The sequence below is a fragment of the Crocodylus siamensis genome, chromosome 1, assembly GCF_052110815.1.
Source record: "Crocodylus siamensis isolate JL-2025a chromosome 1, ASM5211081v1, whole genome shotgun sequence".
NCBI lineage: Eukaryota > Metazoa > Chordata > Crocodylia > Crocodylidae > Crocodylus > Crocodylus siamensis.
In genome coordinates this window covers 156675675-156694196 of record NC_143395.1, presented here as the reverse complement: position 1 = coordinate 156694196, position 18522 = coordinate 156675675, and the positions used below count along the sequence as shown (strand labels likewise).

Genomic DNA, 18522 nt, shown 5'->3' with positions numbered 1-18522 from the left:
CCAGGATTAACGCCCCCCTCATCCTCCTTCTCTTCCTCCCCTGCCAGTTATGCTACTGGGTCTGCACTAATCCTAAAAAACAGATGTAGAAGACATTAGAGGATGGATGCACAAAGGGGTTGAGGCTTATCGCTGCTTACTGCAGTAGATTATCTTACCCTTATTTGCATCTATAGGTAGGTTTCACTCCTGCTTGAACATCACCAAAGCAAAATTGTACCACCTGCTACAAAAAGACCTGAAATACAAAGCAGCATGTGTTCATTGTATTACTCTATTCATTTGAAAAGATATTCCCTTGGGAATGTGGCTGTGAGCTTGGAATAACAGTAAGACATTCTTCTAATTAGTCACAAAATTGAGATGTTTGCTACTGTCCTAAACATTGGAGTAGAAGTAGCATTGATGTCATCAGCTAAACAGCCTGGGATGCCTGTGGTTTTGATTGTGTGAGTTTTCTTTTAATCTTGGCATAGCAGAAAAAGAAGCGGTAACAGTTCATGTTAATAACCATGCACTTAATTCTCACTGACTCTCCATCTTAAAATAATAAATCATTGTTTTTTAAATAGCAGCACAACCAAGTAGAACAGAGAACAAAAGAATGACCTCTTTTGCCATGTGCGCAAGTCTCTCTACAGATTTAGGTTGAAAGGGTTTATAAAAATTCCACAGGTTTTATGGGCATTTCCCATCAGTTTCTATTGCCCCAAGTCACAGAATGAGAGAAGTTTGAGGTAGTAAAAAAAAAAACAAACAAAAAACAAAAAAACAGGCTTCACCCAGCACTCTGGATGAAATGTTTTATCCGATATAGGTTTAAATGTCACAAGCAGCAGGCTTCCAGCTCTTCTTTGAGACACCATGATGAGAAAGAGGTCCCTTCAGAAGGAAAATAAGATGTTTTCCCCCTGATATTCTTTCTTTTTCTGAAAACGTTCCTTTCCTTAATTTCACACCATCACTCCCATTTTCCCACTCTGGATAATTGTTTTCTCTCCCTGGTGTTTATACGCCCATATACTTGCCTTAGAATCATTGCACCTTTCCCCTTGTACTTACCGAGTGTTTAGCCAAGCTGTAAATATGTGTATATCATGATTTAAGTCAAGTCCTGCAGTCCTTTACTCAGATATGTTTCTCTTTTCTAAAATCTTTCCAGTTTTTCATTTATTACCATTTGGTTCACTCGTCTCCAGAAACAGATGCAGTTACAAGAAAAATTTGAAAGTACAAATAAAATCTGAAATGGTGGCCATACAACTGTGGTCACAGGAACATGCATGGAACTGTTTCCTTCCATCCTTCTGTCCTTCCGTCCCAAATTAGGATTTCTGAAATTCCAAAATGCTGGGGGGAAAAATGTTCAGTTTTGAACAAAAAACATTAGCTAAAATATAATGGAAGTCTCTTCTACATTCTACAATGTCTCATGCTGTCATAACAAATAATGTTAAGAATCCTAATGTTTCATTATGAAACTCAAAAGCTCACTTGCAGGCTTCCAGCTGTGGATCTAGTTGCCCCAGCTACAACCAAAGCTCTCTTCTCAGTTCCACAGCCAATAGCCTGGGAGTCTCCAAAGTTTCCAGACTCCTGGCTCCGTGGACTAAGCTTGAGAGATCACCAGACCAATACAGTGAAGCTTTTATTTATATATATACTGTAGATCTGAGAACCTAGACCCTATCAGCCCTGGTTAGAGCAGTCTTCCTGGCTCTGCTGTAGTGTCTGGGGTTTCAGGACTTCTATACTCCAGTTCCAAGGCAGGGAGCCTCAATGCACTGGTATCTCTCTGCCTGGCAGAGTTGTTCTTATGCCACAGTCCATGAAAACCCAAGCCTTAATGCAGCCTGCATAGTAGTGCTGTCCCAGAGCCAAGGCTCCTCAGTAACTCTCCAGCTAGCAGAAAGCCAGGTATGTTTTGTACAGGGCTCTGCTGTGTTTTCTCAGAAATTAGTTTAGAACGATAACATTTCTGCAAAACATTTCAGCTTTGAATCTTTTTTTCCCAATGAGTAGCCACAGTGTCAGTAGGTTCCACAACAAGTATTCGTTTTTTCCTCACCTTCACACAGCCTGGTATGTCTGACTCATTTGGCTATTGGCAATGTGCAAAGGGTCACCAAGAAATCAACTGAAAGGAAGAACTGCTTTCCAAATTTGATGGAGAGCCTCTGCAGAAGTTCTTATCATCATCTTCTGAATGTGGATTTGGGTAGACAGATTATCTCTTCATCTATTTTTGATGCTTTAGCATCATAGCACCTTCCAGAGATTTTTTCAGTGATATCTCTTTCTTGTTTCCCTTCCCTTATCCTCTTCTTACCTGTCTATCTTTACACTGTTAGTGCCTTAAGTCAGGGACCACCCTTTCTTGAATGTTGGATCATACACCATATAAAGGGGGAAGTACCATAAAAATAATGAGGTGTATATAACTAATCTAATAGCAGTTCTAAAGCAATCTTGTGTTTATGTTATAAAATAGGCACAGTACAAAATAATTATGTTAGTACAAAGAGACTTTTTATAGATCAGGCCTAAATAATCCAGCCCAGAGATGATGAAGGAACTAAGAATCTTTGTTACCACAATCCACAGACTCTGGAATCTACATAGGTGGTATATAAGTGGAAAAATAGTCTCTCTACCAGGAAGGTTACCCACACTCTTCAAACTAGTTAGGCTTTTCTTGGCTAAAAACAAATACAGTATTTTGCAGGAAGAGAAGAAAATGGACATCTGAAGAGAAACAACAGGAGCCAAGGAGTGAAAAAAAATACGGATTTGTATTTCCTTTTTTTGCATTTCCCTGTATCTGACCATATTAACATATTATAAATTTCATAAACCATAGGTTGTAAGGGAATAGATTAAGCTAAAGCCTACCAGTAGCAAGTAACAGTCTAACCCAATAAAACAATATAATAAAATGTATATTTCGACAGTAGATAAGACCAAGGGCAGATGGCAATAGTTAAAAAAATAGAAAAGGATGGAGCAAACCATAACAGCATGTATTTTGCAATAATCACTAGACAGAAACAGTAAATTTTTGAGACCTCCTTCTCTAAGATCTCTTCACTTTTTATTTGAAAGCTTTTATTTGAAACTTTCAAATAAAAAAAAATACCCCAAACTCAAGGTGATCTACAAAGGACAAAGAATAATTATGATAAACTTTGTTCTCTTTTTCTTCCTTATGATGTCCTGCAAAGCAGAGGTGCAGGGTGGGGAGAAGGGGTTTAAAATATTTGCATCCTTTAATCAGGAGTTTGAAATCTGGTCTTTCCTGTCTTTGTGAAAGGACTCTTTGGAGATCTTGGATATGGATGGTGAACTTTATCATTCTTATTTCAAGTTTACTTATAGTATTGTATCAGGCTGCTAGAAAATGAGGGGAGGGAGATGTCAAATCTTTTAACAGTACCTCATTTTCTCCCAAACATTTCTCAGGCATTTAAATGGTTAAATATTTGACATGAAATAGCAGAGAGTTGTGAACAGTCTGAATAAAATTTATTCCTTGCCTCAGTTAATCATGCTTTATTTTGCCAGGTAATGCTAGATTCCAGTTCTTTATTCACTAATGGAATTTTTCAGAAGAAACAAGATAGACAAACTTGAGTAGTTTCATAGTTTGTAGGGTCAGAAGGGACCTGAGTAGATCATCTAGTCCGACCCCCTGCCATGGCAGGAAAGATTACTGGGGTCAAACAACACTAAGGTATTCATCTAGCCTCCTCTTAAAGACCCCCAGGGTAGGAGCCAGCGCCACTTCTCTTGGAAGTTGGTTCCAGATCCTAGCTGCCCTGACTGTGAAGTAGCGCCTCCTGATATCTAGGCTAAATCTACCCTCTGCCAGCTTGTAACCGTTATTCCTGGTCACTCCTGGCAGTGCTCGGGGGAACAGGGACTTCCCCAATGCCTGCTGATCCCCCCTGACTAGTTTGTAACAGGCCACTAGATCTCCCCTCAGCCTTCTCTTGTGGAGGCTGAACAGGTTCAGGTCCCATAGCCTCTCCTCATAAGGCCTGCCCTGCTGCCCCCTGATCATATGAGTGGCCCTCCTCTGGACCCTCTCCATGTTGTCCACATCCCTCTTGAAGTGCGGTGCCCAGAACTGGACACAGTACTCCAACTCAGGGTTTTTAGGAGTGACTATAAAATTTTAATAGTGTTTTTAATAGTATTTCATATAGACTGAAAATGGTCATTTAAAGAGGAGAAAAGTTGCAGTGATATGCAAATTAAAAGGCAAACACACAGTAATAAATAAATCACTATTTTGACTCCAGTCCAGTAAGAGCCAGTTAGCAGTGCTGTATTTTCACTCAGTTTCCCAAATCCTGTACCATTCTGTGTATAACATGTAGATACTCCACTGTACCATTCTGACTATACCACTTGCTATTACAGCTCCAGAAGGAAAAAAAAATATACAAGTAGCTACTATCTCTTTCTCTCGGTCTCTCTCTCTTTCTCTAATTGGGTTATACCTTCAACTTTCAGTAAAGCAAATGATTTAAAAAACACTGATAAACTAACTTTACAGAACAGTGTTCAGGTGACTCCCTCGGTTGCCCACAGAATATTAACCTGCATTCATTTAAGGGTGCAAAGCTCCTATAACCATGCAAATTGTGCAACTGAGTGCACAATTATCAGATTTACCTACTCAGGTATGGGATTATTTAAACATACACCTTTAGATAATGTAGATACCAAATCCTACTGACTAGAATTCCTCAGGGCAAAGCTATGAGAGGAAGAAAATCTTTAGTTAAGAATACTTTTAACAGGTTGCTCTGAGTCACCATTCAGCTTTCACTGGGCATGCCCCCACGAGCGTGCATATGTAGGGATATGAATTTCCTGTGGGACAAATAGCAGCGGCACATATTTGTGCCGCTGCTATTTGTCCCTGGGCATGCCCCTGCACATATAGCAAATTACCCCTAGTGGGGTAGGGGAGTCTGGGGCCAGCACCTTGAATGGCCCTAGCAGCCTTACCTGGGGTCCTTGGGGCCCCCCCCAGGGCAGCAGCAATACTAAGCCAGCCACTCAGAGCCTGGCGAGCAGCCAGAGCATGGCTCTGGCTAGCCAGGCTCCATTTCTGGTGGCACACACTTGCAATGTGGGCCGCACCACTTTTTTTAGTGTTTGTTGTTTGTTTGTTGTTTTCTTTTTACACCAAGATGTCCCAGTGTCACCCCCCACCCCCATCCCCCCGCACTGCAAATTAGCAGCATGGAGAATGCAAGCAGTTTCTGGCACCACCGGCTGCACACGTGTGCTCATGGGGATGTGCCCACTGGGTCTGGAGCATGCACGGTTCCAAACACCTTCTGGGAAGTGAAGTGTGCCCTAGGTTCATACTTTGAGTGGTCTGTGATTTGCAGGATTGGACTGTTGTTCTCCAGTGAAGGAAATGAATATGTCATCATTATACTAGAAAACATTTTACATATATGGGGGTAAACAGGTGTCTAGATGCATAACTATTATGGACTTTTTGTTTTTGTTTTTATTTCCAGTTCTGCTGCTCCTTACATGTTCACTTCCCATCACAGTTTTTTCCTAATTATTCCTACTGCTTCACCCACTGACTGCATGTTTTTTCTGAGAAAGTGTAAACAACTTGCTGAGAGTCAGGAACCAAGAGGTTGGGCCTTTTTTTAATTACCCGTTTTTAAAGGGCTATATTTGATCCCATAGACTGGACCTTGAGAGGAGAATGTACCTTCAGAAATGACCAGTGCCCTTCAAATTCTTATCTAAAGGAATCCCACAGGGAACCTTGGAGCTCTTACAAAAGTTTGGACGGTCTGTTTTTTATCAATTTTCCAAGGACACTAGTCTTTGGCTATTGAGCCTCTGTTAAGCCACCAACTGTCCCCTCCCTTTCTTCTTACTTTTAAAAGTAAAGTTAAACATTGACTTCAGTTTGCTTCATACTGTCAATGTGCAGTGCAAACACATTAACTAGAAATGCTGGCAAGATCCTAACTCAGTATTAGCCACTGAGCCCTGACATCACTATCTGATTATGTCAAGTAACAGGCTCTCCAGCAACTACAAGGAAGCACTTTGGGTCAGCTTACAGTGGATATAGAAACTGTATAAGCTCCTTTCTCACACAAATTGGTAGTCAATTCCCTAGTTCATATGGCCAGGACCTTTCTCACACAAATCTCACAAAAAATCAACTAGCTGAATAGATTTCATTATTTATTTTTCACCCATAAGAAAGTGCATGTTTGTGTCACAAGCAGGGCCCAAGGCCAAGCAAGGAATTGAACTGAGTTCTACATAAATTATTGTAGTGTACAAAGGAATGTTTGTATTTCACTTGTACATAAAACAAGTCCTGGTAGCCAGGTAACAGAGCTACTAAGATGATCCAAGTAGTTGTATCTTGTAGTTGGATCAGGAAGTTAGAAACAAAAATTTGGTTATATTCTTTGTCCTGTTATCCATTTCTTACTTGTGACCATCTCAGAATCTTGTTTTCCCTACCTGTGAAAATATTTTTGACATCACTTTAGGATTAAATAATGCTTGGCAAGCAGTTTGGGACCCTGAAATGAAAGACACTATACAAAGGTGAAGTATTTCTAGTATCATAGTGCTTGATCCAACACCTTGTGGTTTTGTAATTGCTACATAAATCTGAGGGGCCAAATGTTGTCATAACTGCAACCTGGAGCAGAGCAAAGGCATTTCAATATTACCCCTGTGTAACCTTTAACTGTTTTAGCCATGTTCCCTCCCTAGTGAAAAATTTCTGCAGCAACTGACTCATCTTATTTACATCTAAAGTGTACCTAAGAAGTGCCTGTGCTTGTGGTGTGGGTATGTGTATACATGCTGCACAAACCAACCAAGGTTAAATCTCACAGTGTTAAAAAAATTTGCACATATATTTGTCCCTGGCTTTCATAATCAAATTAATTTTTAAAAAGGTTTCAAACAATGACAGGACTACAGCCATTACATTCACAACTTGTTTTTCTGCATTTTTACCTTGAGTCAGAGTGCACTTTAATGAACTTTCTGTGACAACTGAGGTTAAGATAGTTGCAAATAAAGATGAGCCTGAACCAAAGCCCCAGCTCTGGACACACCTGAACTTCAGGCAAGTTCAGACCAGGAATCAAACTTTGAAACTTAGTTCCACCTTGAGTGGAACTGCATTAGCCATTGAGTCTTTCCAGGTATCTAAAGTGATCTTGTTCCCTTCACTTTTCTGTGCCTCACATAACTGTTACCAGGATCACTTGGGTCCTTACACCTATTATCTGTAGCATTCAGGAATTAAATTAAGGGAGGAGCAGGTAGAACCATGACACTCTCCATCCTGTTGGCAGTAGAAGAATACTCCTCTTCCTCCCCTTTGATTAGAGAAGCATCATTCTTCCCCAAGCTGCTTCTCCTCCATAGCTGGTAGAATGAGAGCTCTTTCTCCTGTTTCACTTTACTGTGAACACTGTTGGCTGTGAAAGCCTTCTCAGGGTGAAAATAAATTCAAATACGCGGTCAGTGACACGACGTGCAGAGCCATGTTCAATAGATCTCGTCTGAATGCAGGAATCCTAGAAACATGTGCAGCCCCTGATCTGCTTATCAGAACTTGTTTTTATTGTTGTTTTTTAATGATACTTGTCGCTTAGGCCCCTTTAAACATTTCAGGATGAGACTGCATGGGGGAAGGCCAATAGTATCTGCTGTATAAGAAAGTTACCAAGGACTTAGTGAATGCTATGATAACCTAGCATGTGCAGACTAATCTTAAGATGTAAAATACAAGGCATAGCATTTCTGTGGGATTACAGAAGGCCTTGAGCTGATGCTGAAGAGAGAAGACAGGCTGAGTGATTGCATCCAATGAAACAATACCCAAGCAACATGCTGCACAAATGTCTTGTTATGCAGATTTTTATTTTAAAAAAAAAGAAACCAACTAGCCAAACAAGGAAAATGATCGGTCTTGTCTATTATTGATGTGAATGTGGTGCTCCAAATTTATGCTGGGTTAAGAGTTAAATTTATCCAAGTGAAGCATCAGCATGAGGACTAACCACCAATAATGTCTCTGAGTATTATGTACCTGCCTTATGCTTCCCTCTGGAGGTCTGAATTTCATCCTAAAAGACTGAGCAGGTGACACTGTCTAATGAGAGAGGAAACTTTTGAAAACATGGGCCATTGAGTTTTTGCTGTTTTGTTTTTAAATGACATTTAAGTTGTTTTCCACTTATCTTCCTGTTCTATTCAGGGAAACTGTTTTTTAGGAAGCCAGGAATGTCCCTGCCTCAGCAAGTGTACTTGGAAGCCTTGAACTGTTGTGGCAGTGCAGCCACTAGCCCTAGTAGCATTCTGAGCTTTCGCATAGTAGGTTAAGGAAGAAAAACAATGCAATATACACAAAAGTGAGTTTGACACAATGTTCCTTTAACCATCACCAAACATATTATGGGGCAAAGACTCAAACAGGAACACTTCTGAATCAGAAACACAGTCCAGCCATTAGTGAAGCATGCAGCTAGAGAGGACTGGTTCTCTTTCACTACCTTTATTATTAATATTATTTATATCTTTCTACAGACCCAAAGGCTTATATGGTGCTTTATGCCAAAAAAAAAAAGAAAAAAAGGTGGCCATGTCCCACAGAACTGACTTCTAATTTCTTCCAGAGTGAAATTCACCCCTGTGCAGGTCAACACAAGATGTCTTGAGGACTTATGTGTTGTATAGGCTTTATTCCAACTTTCTACACAAGAATAAACTTGACCCAATGTAAAATGCATCACTGAAAAGAGAATATTGTCTGAAGGAATAGCCAGCTCAGTCACCAGCGCTCTGTCTTAGAACCCCTGTTCTATCATTTCCCTCATTAGACCGCTAAGGCCAGGTACAGACATTATACTTTCACCAGTATAACTGATTGGAAACTGGTCTATAACCATAACAGACATTCAGCACACAAAACCAGTCTATACCCATAACAGAACATAAGTTCAGCACACACAGACTGGTTTAAAAATGGCAGAACCACGCTTTAGATCTGGCTTTCCCACTAAAGGGAAAATGTGTGTTCTGTTCACTACCAATCTAAACTTACAGAAAACAGTGTAACTTAGATTGATTCTGCCTCAGGCTTTTTGAGTGTCGGTATCTAGCCTAAGTGTTGGTTGTGATCACCATGGATGCAGACTTCTGAACTGGAAAGCTAGGGCACCTATACATGTGCAGTGAGGTTACTCCGACCCATTAGAATTATAGCGCACCAGAGCAGGCTTGTTTAATCAAGGCTGCTGGAACGTGGTAGTTACTGAGCTCCAGCAGACTCCAGAGTCAGGTGTATCAGCACCCCCACTGAAAAAAGGCAGTGGGGCACTTTAACCAAAGCTCATTTAATGAGTTTTAAAGTGCCCCCACCACCATTTTTCAGTGTGGGGATGCTGATACATGTAACGCTCAAGGCGCTGTAATTAAAGCAACTCTTGGAGCTGCTCTAATTAAAGTGCCCTGCCAACTCCTGGAGCACATGTATAAATGTCCCCTGTGTCTGCACGTTTGGCTCTAAAGAAAGCATGGACAAGAGAGGAATGCCAGATTTTTAGAGCTCCATGGGAGGGAGATATGCGACCCAAACCAATGTAAAAAGAACAATAAGACTGTGGCTTTTTCAGATATGCTACAGGAAAGTGAACATTTCACTCAGTTACTTAGCACTTCACAGAATGCTTTCAGATTAATGAAAATATTCTATATTGGTTTTTGACCTTCCTTTGAATTTTTTGCCGGATGATTTCAAAGGTATTTATGTTCTGATCTGTGGTCTGAGAAATGCTAAGTGGCCTTCCATCTCCAGGTTAATGTTCGTCATGGCTGAATGATTCTGAATGTTCACTGTCATTTGAACCTGCCCTTAACAAAGAGGTCTCATTTGGTCTTCTTTCTGTGCAGCTCAGGATCAGGTCTGCTGGAATCTCCTATTGTTTTATCCCCTCATTTTACTGGGGATAAATGATGATAAACAGGATAAATGATGTTAAGAAACTGACCAAAAATGAAGAGAACCAGATACACAGCTTTGAGGTTCATTCGACAGGGATTGGAAATATTTTTTTCCATTGGTATTCAAACCCTTAAAATGCTCCTATTAGCTGAATGGTAGAATGTATTTTTTGGAAAGGAAGGGAAGTGGATCCCTGCAGGGAAACAGACTGAACTACATGGCAGTCTGGAATTATTTGCTATATCCTCTGCTAGGTAAAAGTGAAAACGTAATTTGGTCTAACAACTGAGGGGTGCATATTGCTGCTATATCTCGTGGCATACTTTCAAAATCTTGGGATGCGCTATTTTTTTCTCCTGCAAAATGGCTCTGATTTGTTATGCACCTATTGTGAATAGACTGATTGGAATAGTAGAACTCATAAATTGGAAAGACCTTTAAGATCATAGAGTATCTTCCTGGCAATGAAGGATTTTACCTAGATAGGCACGCATTCCTTTCTTTCTCTCAATATATATATTCTACATTCTACACACTGTAGAGAATAAATGTGTGTTAGTTAATTTGTACTTTTGTGTACTTTCCCATCCTTAGCAGTGAAGCATGAGAACTAGATCTTCACCTGTCAGTGGTGTAGTGATCTGCCTCTGACTCTGGAAGACTAGCACAAGATTAGCATAGGCTTACATTCCTAAGAAAGGCTGTCCCATTTGAGCTAAACAGTGCAAGAGGAGAATGATACATCTCACTTAATTCTTTTATTGAACTGTCTTAGACATTACACAGTTGTTAACTGATCTAGAGTTATAAAAATATTTATCAGCTCCTTCTGTCAAAATTAAACTTGCATTGTCAACTGTTTATATAGAAACAAACTGAAATAACATACAACACCAGTAACTCCAGCTGTCAAGTTTTGGCAGCTTAGTGAGATCAATGCAACTTCATTCAGCCTAGTTAGTGAGAATGATATTTTCTCTACAGCAGGGGTGGCCAATGTGTGCTCTCTGAGCTAAATGCAGTCCAGAAAGCAGCCCCAGGCTAGATGTATATTTAAAACACAACAGAAGCAGTACAGTGCTATATAACTCACCCTACACAGTTGCATTTAACATTTTCCTTGGAGCAACAGGGTCTAATTTCTACAGGACACACTTCTGCATTCAAATACATGCTGCTGCAGTCAGATCTTTCTATGCGTGCAGCCTTCACACTTTCAGTTCATAACTGGCACAGCACTGATGTGGGAGTAATTTGGCAGCCCCTCCCACTCTCCTAAACTGCATCACAAAAGATGATGATGCAAATTGCCCTTTAGAGCCACAGACACACCCTTACTAATCCTGGTTGTCACAGGTTTGCAAAAGTTGAGGGGGGAGGAATCATAGAATCACTGAGTCGGAAGGGACCTAGACAGATCATCTAGTCCGAAAGAAAGGGCCAGGTCCTCCAAAACTCTATTCACACAGGGAATCTTTATTGTGTGAATGCCTGAATACAGACTGCTCACATAAATCAGCATTTGCTTTACTGATTTATGGAATTCTTTGATCCACGTGGGAAAGCGTTTAATTTTCGGTGTTAATGGCCAGTATCATCTTCAGAATGAACTCACCAGTCTTCTTGCTTGATGAAATAACTACCATGGCTTTATTTCCTTTGTTGTTGTTTTATTTTGGCAAGAGCAACGCCTAATACTCAAAGGAAGTGAGTTATGAAACTTCTGCTGAACTTACCTAACAGCCTGCTAACCATTAGGTTTCACAAGCCTTCTTGGTAATGAGATCTATACATGAGACCTTACACTGACCTAGATCACCCCTTCAAATCAAAGGAAATCTGGGTGAAGGAAACCTGTTCCCGATCTGGCACAGGTTTGGAGGGTGGTAGGAGTGAAATAGGGCTAAGAAGGCAGCTGAGTACCTGTCTATACAGAAGGGATGAAATCCTCCACAAATGCATCTGGAGGAGGGAAGGCAAGGCACAATTTGAGTAGTATGAAACTTCCCACATGCTGTCCCATCCTTCCTCACATTTCCTCACCACCCCCACATTTGATGCCTTATAAGACTGGACCCAAGGTGAGCTATAATTTAGAGCAACCTTTGAGCTTTATAAAAATAGCATTAGGGTGATCTTTAACTGAAGCAACAGTTCTGATTTTTTTCCAGTCATTCAGCTCAGCAAATTAGCCAGCTTTATGCCAAGTCCCTTTCTTAGAGTTGCAACAATATTCACGTACTTTTGATTGATCACAGACATCTTTGACAGACTTCTTAGACATAGTCTGTGGACCCTTGAGGTCCACGGACCACAGTTTAAAAACCACTGATCTAAATGTCTTGCTATCCCTCCTCACAATATCAATTCTCCTTTTATTCAGTAAAGGATGATATTCCTTACAGAAGCTGAAAGGACTTTGGGAGGAGATTTTATCTGAGCTTTTCTTAATACAGCCCATTACCACTAATTGCCATCTACTATTTTAGGGTTGTAACTGGCAAAATATTAAGTGCCTTCCTCTCTCAATCATGCTGTTTGGCCATGATATCATGTTATTTGCATCACAACTCACTTTGACTTTATTACATGTTAGTGCTGCTCTGTCTCAGTATTTCTAGCATCAAGGAGAAGAATGTCATACCATATGGCACTGTACACAGGGTACCTATTTATCAAACCAGAATCAGCACTACAAGCTGTTGCTGCATAGCCACTGTATAGGAGATTGTGATAATTTTCTTTGGTTGTCTGTCTACCCTCATTATGACACATCCAAGAGATTAATTTGCCTTAAATGGAGAAGAGAGAAGAAAGCCACAGACTTTCTCCACTTCTTCCCCTACAGAAAACCATGTGATACCTTTCCTTCTGTGAAGGGAATGGATGAGTGAATTGTAGTATGGAATTCTATGGGTGGAAAAATAATTGGCACCTGTACTCAGTAGATCCTTTGCCACTGGACATTTAAAAAAAATAAAATAAGGTTAAAAATCCATTGAATTATACAGTTTTGAGGATAAAAACTTTAAACAGACATTTTAACATCTTCTGTATTAAAATAAACAAAAAATAACAGTTTCTTGGGAAATTTGTTGCACAAATTTAAGACGTAAACTTTAAGTTTTATATACCAAAAAAGAAGCATACTGTCTTGTTACAGTCACCGTTTTTTCCCCTGCATCTTGATCACAAGGTTTCACTGCCACCTCTTTATAGGTATCACAAGTGAAATGAATACAAGGACTGCAAAAATTAAAGTGGATTCATAGGTATGGTCTAGATATTCCATGCTATTGACATAAATATTAAAATCAAGGACTAATATAAGATTTGGCTTAGTTTCCATGCTTGTCAAACAGAACTGGCTCATCACTGAGCAGATTAAATAGAAGTTGAAGAGTTTCCTCATGTAACAGTTTCAGAGAAACAGGGCCACTCAGTTCAGTTCTGAAGATACATTTGCTGCTGTGGGTGTTGAGAAATAAGCTTGTCACTGGAATGCACAGATAAGCTATGAAATATCTGTGTAAAAGCCCAGGCATCACAGTGGCAAAAACAAGTGCTGCAAATGAGTTTTGCTACCCAAATAAATTACAACCATCTTATAATATCACAGTAATATCCCAGCTCCCTTTAGTAGTTTATTAAGGGACATTACTAATCTTCCACACATTGTTTTGTTCTCTCATCATCCACCCAGGAGATGGGGGTAGGGGGCAGTGGAGTGTTTTATTTGGATAGAGATGTTGTTTGTGTGTGCATGATCCTTAGTTCCTGTGTGTATTCATTCCACAGTCTCAGACAAGCCCAAAGAAAATTCTGTCTCCAATATAGATAAAGTTTAACCTTAGAGCTCTAGCATCTGCCTTCCTCTAAACATGCACAAAACCAAGGCACGATTTGCAATTGGCAACTAAAGCAAATTTGGAGGGCCCAAACCTAGATGGCTAAGGAAGCCTGAGAGATGCAGCATTGATGGTTATCACCTAGAAAGAGAGCACCAGCAAATCAATGATAAGCTAACCAGTAATACAGCACCAGCTGAGCTAATGCCCCTTTTCATGGTGCATAAGGGCTGCAGCACTTGCTGTAACACTACAGTTTTCCTTTGCCCCAATGTCTCTTCATTTGCTCAATCTAAAACATTTTCTGACATTTACTCATTCATTCATTCATTCCAGGGCTGTTCTAGGAAACATCTGTACAGCAAATGTGTCTTAGATACACAGCTTGGTTGAAAGAGATTTCCTCTTTGGACTGGGCAGCCTGAAATGATGATGACCTATGCAAATAGTGCATGATTGATACTTGCAGTATTGCTTACCACAGTGCTATCTGCTGTTTCACCCCAAACATTTTAAATGGATTTTTGAAGCCTCTGAATGAACTATCCCGGCCTTTTCATTAACCCAACTAGCATGGAAAGCTCTGGGCCCCATGTAGCAGGTGCTGTGGGTTAACAATAGGGGCACTGTTTAATTTGAGAAAGGCAGGGAGTAGAACAGAGCTATGGATAAAAAGAGACTGGATCTTTTATGAGGTCAAGAGAGGCATTTTAAATCAGGAGGCGTAAAGGGAGGTACCAGCTATGAAAAAGCAATTCTTTCTTGCCACACTTGCTTAGACTACAGCATGAAAATATGCCTTGTAATTCATTCTGAGGCAGACAAAAGGAATTGAAGCATGATAGCCAAACAAAAGGAGTTTGTTGATATGCATAAGATGACTTTTACATCTAGGGGTTAGAGTTAGTTTTATGCTGATTTGCTGTAAACTATTTCTCATTCTTTAATCATGATTACCTCCTTAAAACCCAAGGAAACATCTAACAAGTGTACACACACACACACACTAATGTTTTAGGGTTTTGGTTCTTGGGGTAGGGGGGAGACTTTTTCTGTAGGAACAAAGAACATATTTAAATACAATTTAGACTTTTTAAAATGTCAACTGACTCTATTACTAAAAGGCCTGGCTAGGCAATCAGAAGTAAAGAGCTGAAAGTTAGAAAGGGTCCACCTAGTGTCTGTAACAATTGTGAAAAGTTTGTGAGTTTGTTTTTGCATCAAGCTCTAGGATGGTCATGTTGTTCCATTCTTCCTTTAACATGGTTGTTTAAATTTGAAAGAGATAAATGGCCCCTCAAACAGATACAGGTGGACAGCAGGAAAGTGATGGTTTTGATAATGTCATTAAGTAGCTCACGGTAAATAAATAGGAGATGCGTACAGACCAGAATACAAGAATGTAACATTGGTCTACTTGGACTGACCAGGTTGCCTATTGCAGTATCCTGCCTATTGCAGTATCCTACCAATTGCTGGCAATTCAGAGGAAGGTACAAGCCCCCATCCCTCAAATAAGTAATTAAATGGAGCAGAATTCCTCCTTAACGTTCTTGCTTCAGTTGACATAAGGATTTATATTCCTTTTGAATTTATATTTTTATCCTATGTAATGTAATCAAGGATGTTCTCTTTCTCCATGAAACTGTCCAGTTATTGTGAATTCTACTCTACCATCTTGGTCCAAGTGATGTTCGGGGATAAATATACATTGTGAAAAAGTTTCCCCTTTCAATCAGACTTAAAATTGCCACATTAAGTTTCATTAAAAGACCCTTTTTGCTTGGCTTGGGAGAAAGCAAATAGAAATGCTTAATTTACTTTCTTTATGCATTCATTATTTTGCAGAAATTTGTTTTTCCCCTTCTGTAAACAAAACAAAATATCCTTGGGATCTGTTCAGAAGGAAGCACACTCGTGCTTCAAACTCATGTTTGACCCCCGTGTTTCAAACTCAGGCATTCCCATGAGAGAAGGGAGAGATCAAGCCACTAACGCATTGAATAGCCCTGCTATTAAATTGCTAAGTTGGACAGAAAGCAGAGAACCTACTGTACAGTGTAGTCCCCTGTGATGAATGACTGCATTGTTGGGAATTACTGTTAATTTAAGGAGCAATGCACTTCTCCACGGGCAGTCTAGCAGCACAGGTTTGATGTCACTCTGAATTTTACAAACCAGTTTTTCTGAAAACCCACAGCTAAAGCTACTCTTCCTCTTCCCTCCCACCACATTTTTTCCTAATCCCTTTTCTTTCTTCTTCTGTCTTTCTCCTTTTTTTGTGCCCTCTTGGGCTAAGTCTGCACTACAAACTTTTGCCAGCAAAGCTCAGCTGCCTGGGGTGCGATCCCTACCTGACATACCTGTCCTGTCAAAAGCTCTTAGCATAGATGCAGTGACACTGGCAAAGCTGCTTTTGCCAGAACAACTTTTCACTTGGGAGGGCTAGAATGACCCATGTGCATAAAAAGCTGATTTTTCTAGTACAGCATGTGAGCAGTACTCTGCCATTAGAACACCACACACAGCAATACTGGTGAATACAGCAGGGGCCTGAATTTTCTCAGTCCATTGCTTACCCCACAGCCCCATTCACCAAACAGAAATCCAGCAGCTTTTCTTCTCTCCTCCGTCCCCTCTTTAGAAGGAAGGGAGCAACCACTGTGAGCACAACCCTGAGCTAAGTGTCATGAACAAGCTGTGCTGGATTGACTCGAGCTGGAAGCTTTTGGGTCTCATGAAAAGCCACAAGCAGGCTTGTTGTTCAAAACATACAAAACCTTCCAGGCCACCGGTGCTGAACCTTTAGCCCCGTGGGGCAGGGTTGACCCATGGGCCAGTTCCCGAGCAGGGTCAGTGCCTGTAACGGGGTCCTGAGCTGCCGCAGTCCTGTGCATCTGATCCAGCACGCTATCAGGCTGCCCCCATGGGTCTGGAAATTGGGCAGCAGGGGACTGGCAATTAATGCTGCCACCACACCCCTGCTGTCAAATTTTCAGCTGGGGAGGAGGGGCCTGGTGGGCCAGATGAAATGGCTCAGGGAGCTTTGGCCTACAGGCTGGGGGTTGTGCTCCCCTGTTCTTGGAGCCTTTCCCAACAGAAAGAGTGAGTCTCTGCCCTGAAGAGCTTTGCAGTCCTGCCACACGCAAGCTGCAAGGATGGTGGGAAGCTCAGCAGACCACTTCCTCTGTTTTCTTTTGCAGACCCTCCTGGCCTTGTTCCTGTTCATGGTCCCCCCTCCCTGCCATCACCAAGGTGGGGTTATAGCTCTGCTTGGTGGGCTTTGCGCCATGTCCCAGAATGGCCTAGCAAAAGCCAAATTCCAGGTGACTTTGCTGGATGGGGGGGAGCCCAGTTGCCTCACAAAACCCTTTCTAGTGAACGTTCAGCCCTTGCCAGGGGCAGTGACTCCTCTGCCCCCACCCCTGCCTTAGCTCCCCTCCCACAACCTCCCAGGGGCTCAAGATGTCCCAGCCCCCATGAACCGGGCAGGGCTGCGCTCACTTGTGTGTGGAGCCACCACCAGTCCTCACAGAAGTGAGATGCCTCATCCCCCTCCCCCCCGGTTTTCTTTTGCTGCTCTAGCCCAGCTTGAAAGGCCGGGCTGCCCCCTCTCCCCTGCCCCAGGCGGAGGGCCGCCCTGACGGGGCTGGGGACTGCCGAGCCCGGGCAGGCAGGGAGCCGCCCGGGGGCGGGGAGCAGGGAGGGCACCAAATTCAAATGCAAAGGGAGGAGGAGAGGGGGAAGGAGGCAGAGGGGAGGGAAAGAGGGAGGAGAGAGTGGGTGGGGAGAGCGAGCGAGCGAGCGAAAGAGGCAGAGGCAGGGAGCGGGGCAGAGCGCGGCGCTGGGGCAGGGGCAGAAGCAGAAGCAGAAGCAGAAGCAGGCGGGAGAGGCGCCCCCTCGTGCGGCTGGGACCCGGGCCGGCAACATGGTGGACCGCGGCCCCTTGCTGACTTCTGCCATCATCTTCTACCTGTCCATCGGGGCGGCGATCTTCGAGGTGCTCGAGGAGCCCAACTGGCGGGCGGCCACGGACGCCTACAAGCTGCAGAAGTCGCAGCTGCTCAAGGAGTTCCCGTGCCTCGGACAGGAGGGGCTGGACAAGATCCTGCAGGTGAGGGCGCGGCGGGAGGCCGGGCCGGCCGGCCGGGCAGAGGTGGCCCCGCGCCCGGGCCTGAGCGGGCAGGTGCCGCCGCCGCGGGGAAGGCGCGGGGGGCAGCGCTCCCCCCGCACGGATGTGCCACCGTGTGCACACACCTGCGCACGCATACTCATGCACACACACATATGCGCGCCAGTGGTGGCCCTGGGGTTGTTGGGGCCCTGGGCAAGAGTCATTTGCAGCCCCTCACAGGCTTAGTTTTGACAAAGTCGGACGCTTGTTACAAAACTTTGGGGCCCCCAAAAGTGTGGGGCCCCGGGCAGCCGCCTGGCTTTCCCTCCCTTAAGGCCACCGCTGTGTGCACACATGTACTTGTATGCGTGCTCCTGTGCACACGCAGGTCTGTACCTGCATGTCCATGGACACATACACATGCAGGCAGGTATGCACATGCACATGTGTGGACACACATACATACTCATGCACACGTGCACACACACCCCCTCAAAGCCCAGGCTGCCCACCGGAGGAGCGTGCTAATGGTG

General features: G+C 42.6%; 1 protein-coding gene across 2 annotated transcripts in view; it reads left to right on the top strand.

The window, feature by feature from the left end:
* Positions 1–17683: 17683 nt before the first annotated feature.
* The window catches only part of KCNK5 (potassium two pore domain channel subfamily K member 5), a 52012-nt gene continuing 51173 nt past the window's right edge, over positions 17684–18522 (top strand). For both annotated transcript variants that reach the window (XM_090046690.1, XM_090046699.1), the window contains exon 1: positions 17684–17989. In XM_090046690.1, the coding sequence (XP_089902816.1) occupies positions 17804–17989 (186 nt within the window). In that variant the 5' untranslated portion in view covers positions 17684–17803. The remainder of the gene's footprint in view (positions 17990–18522) is intronic.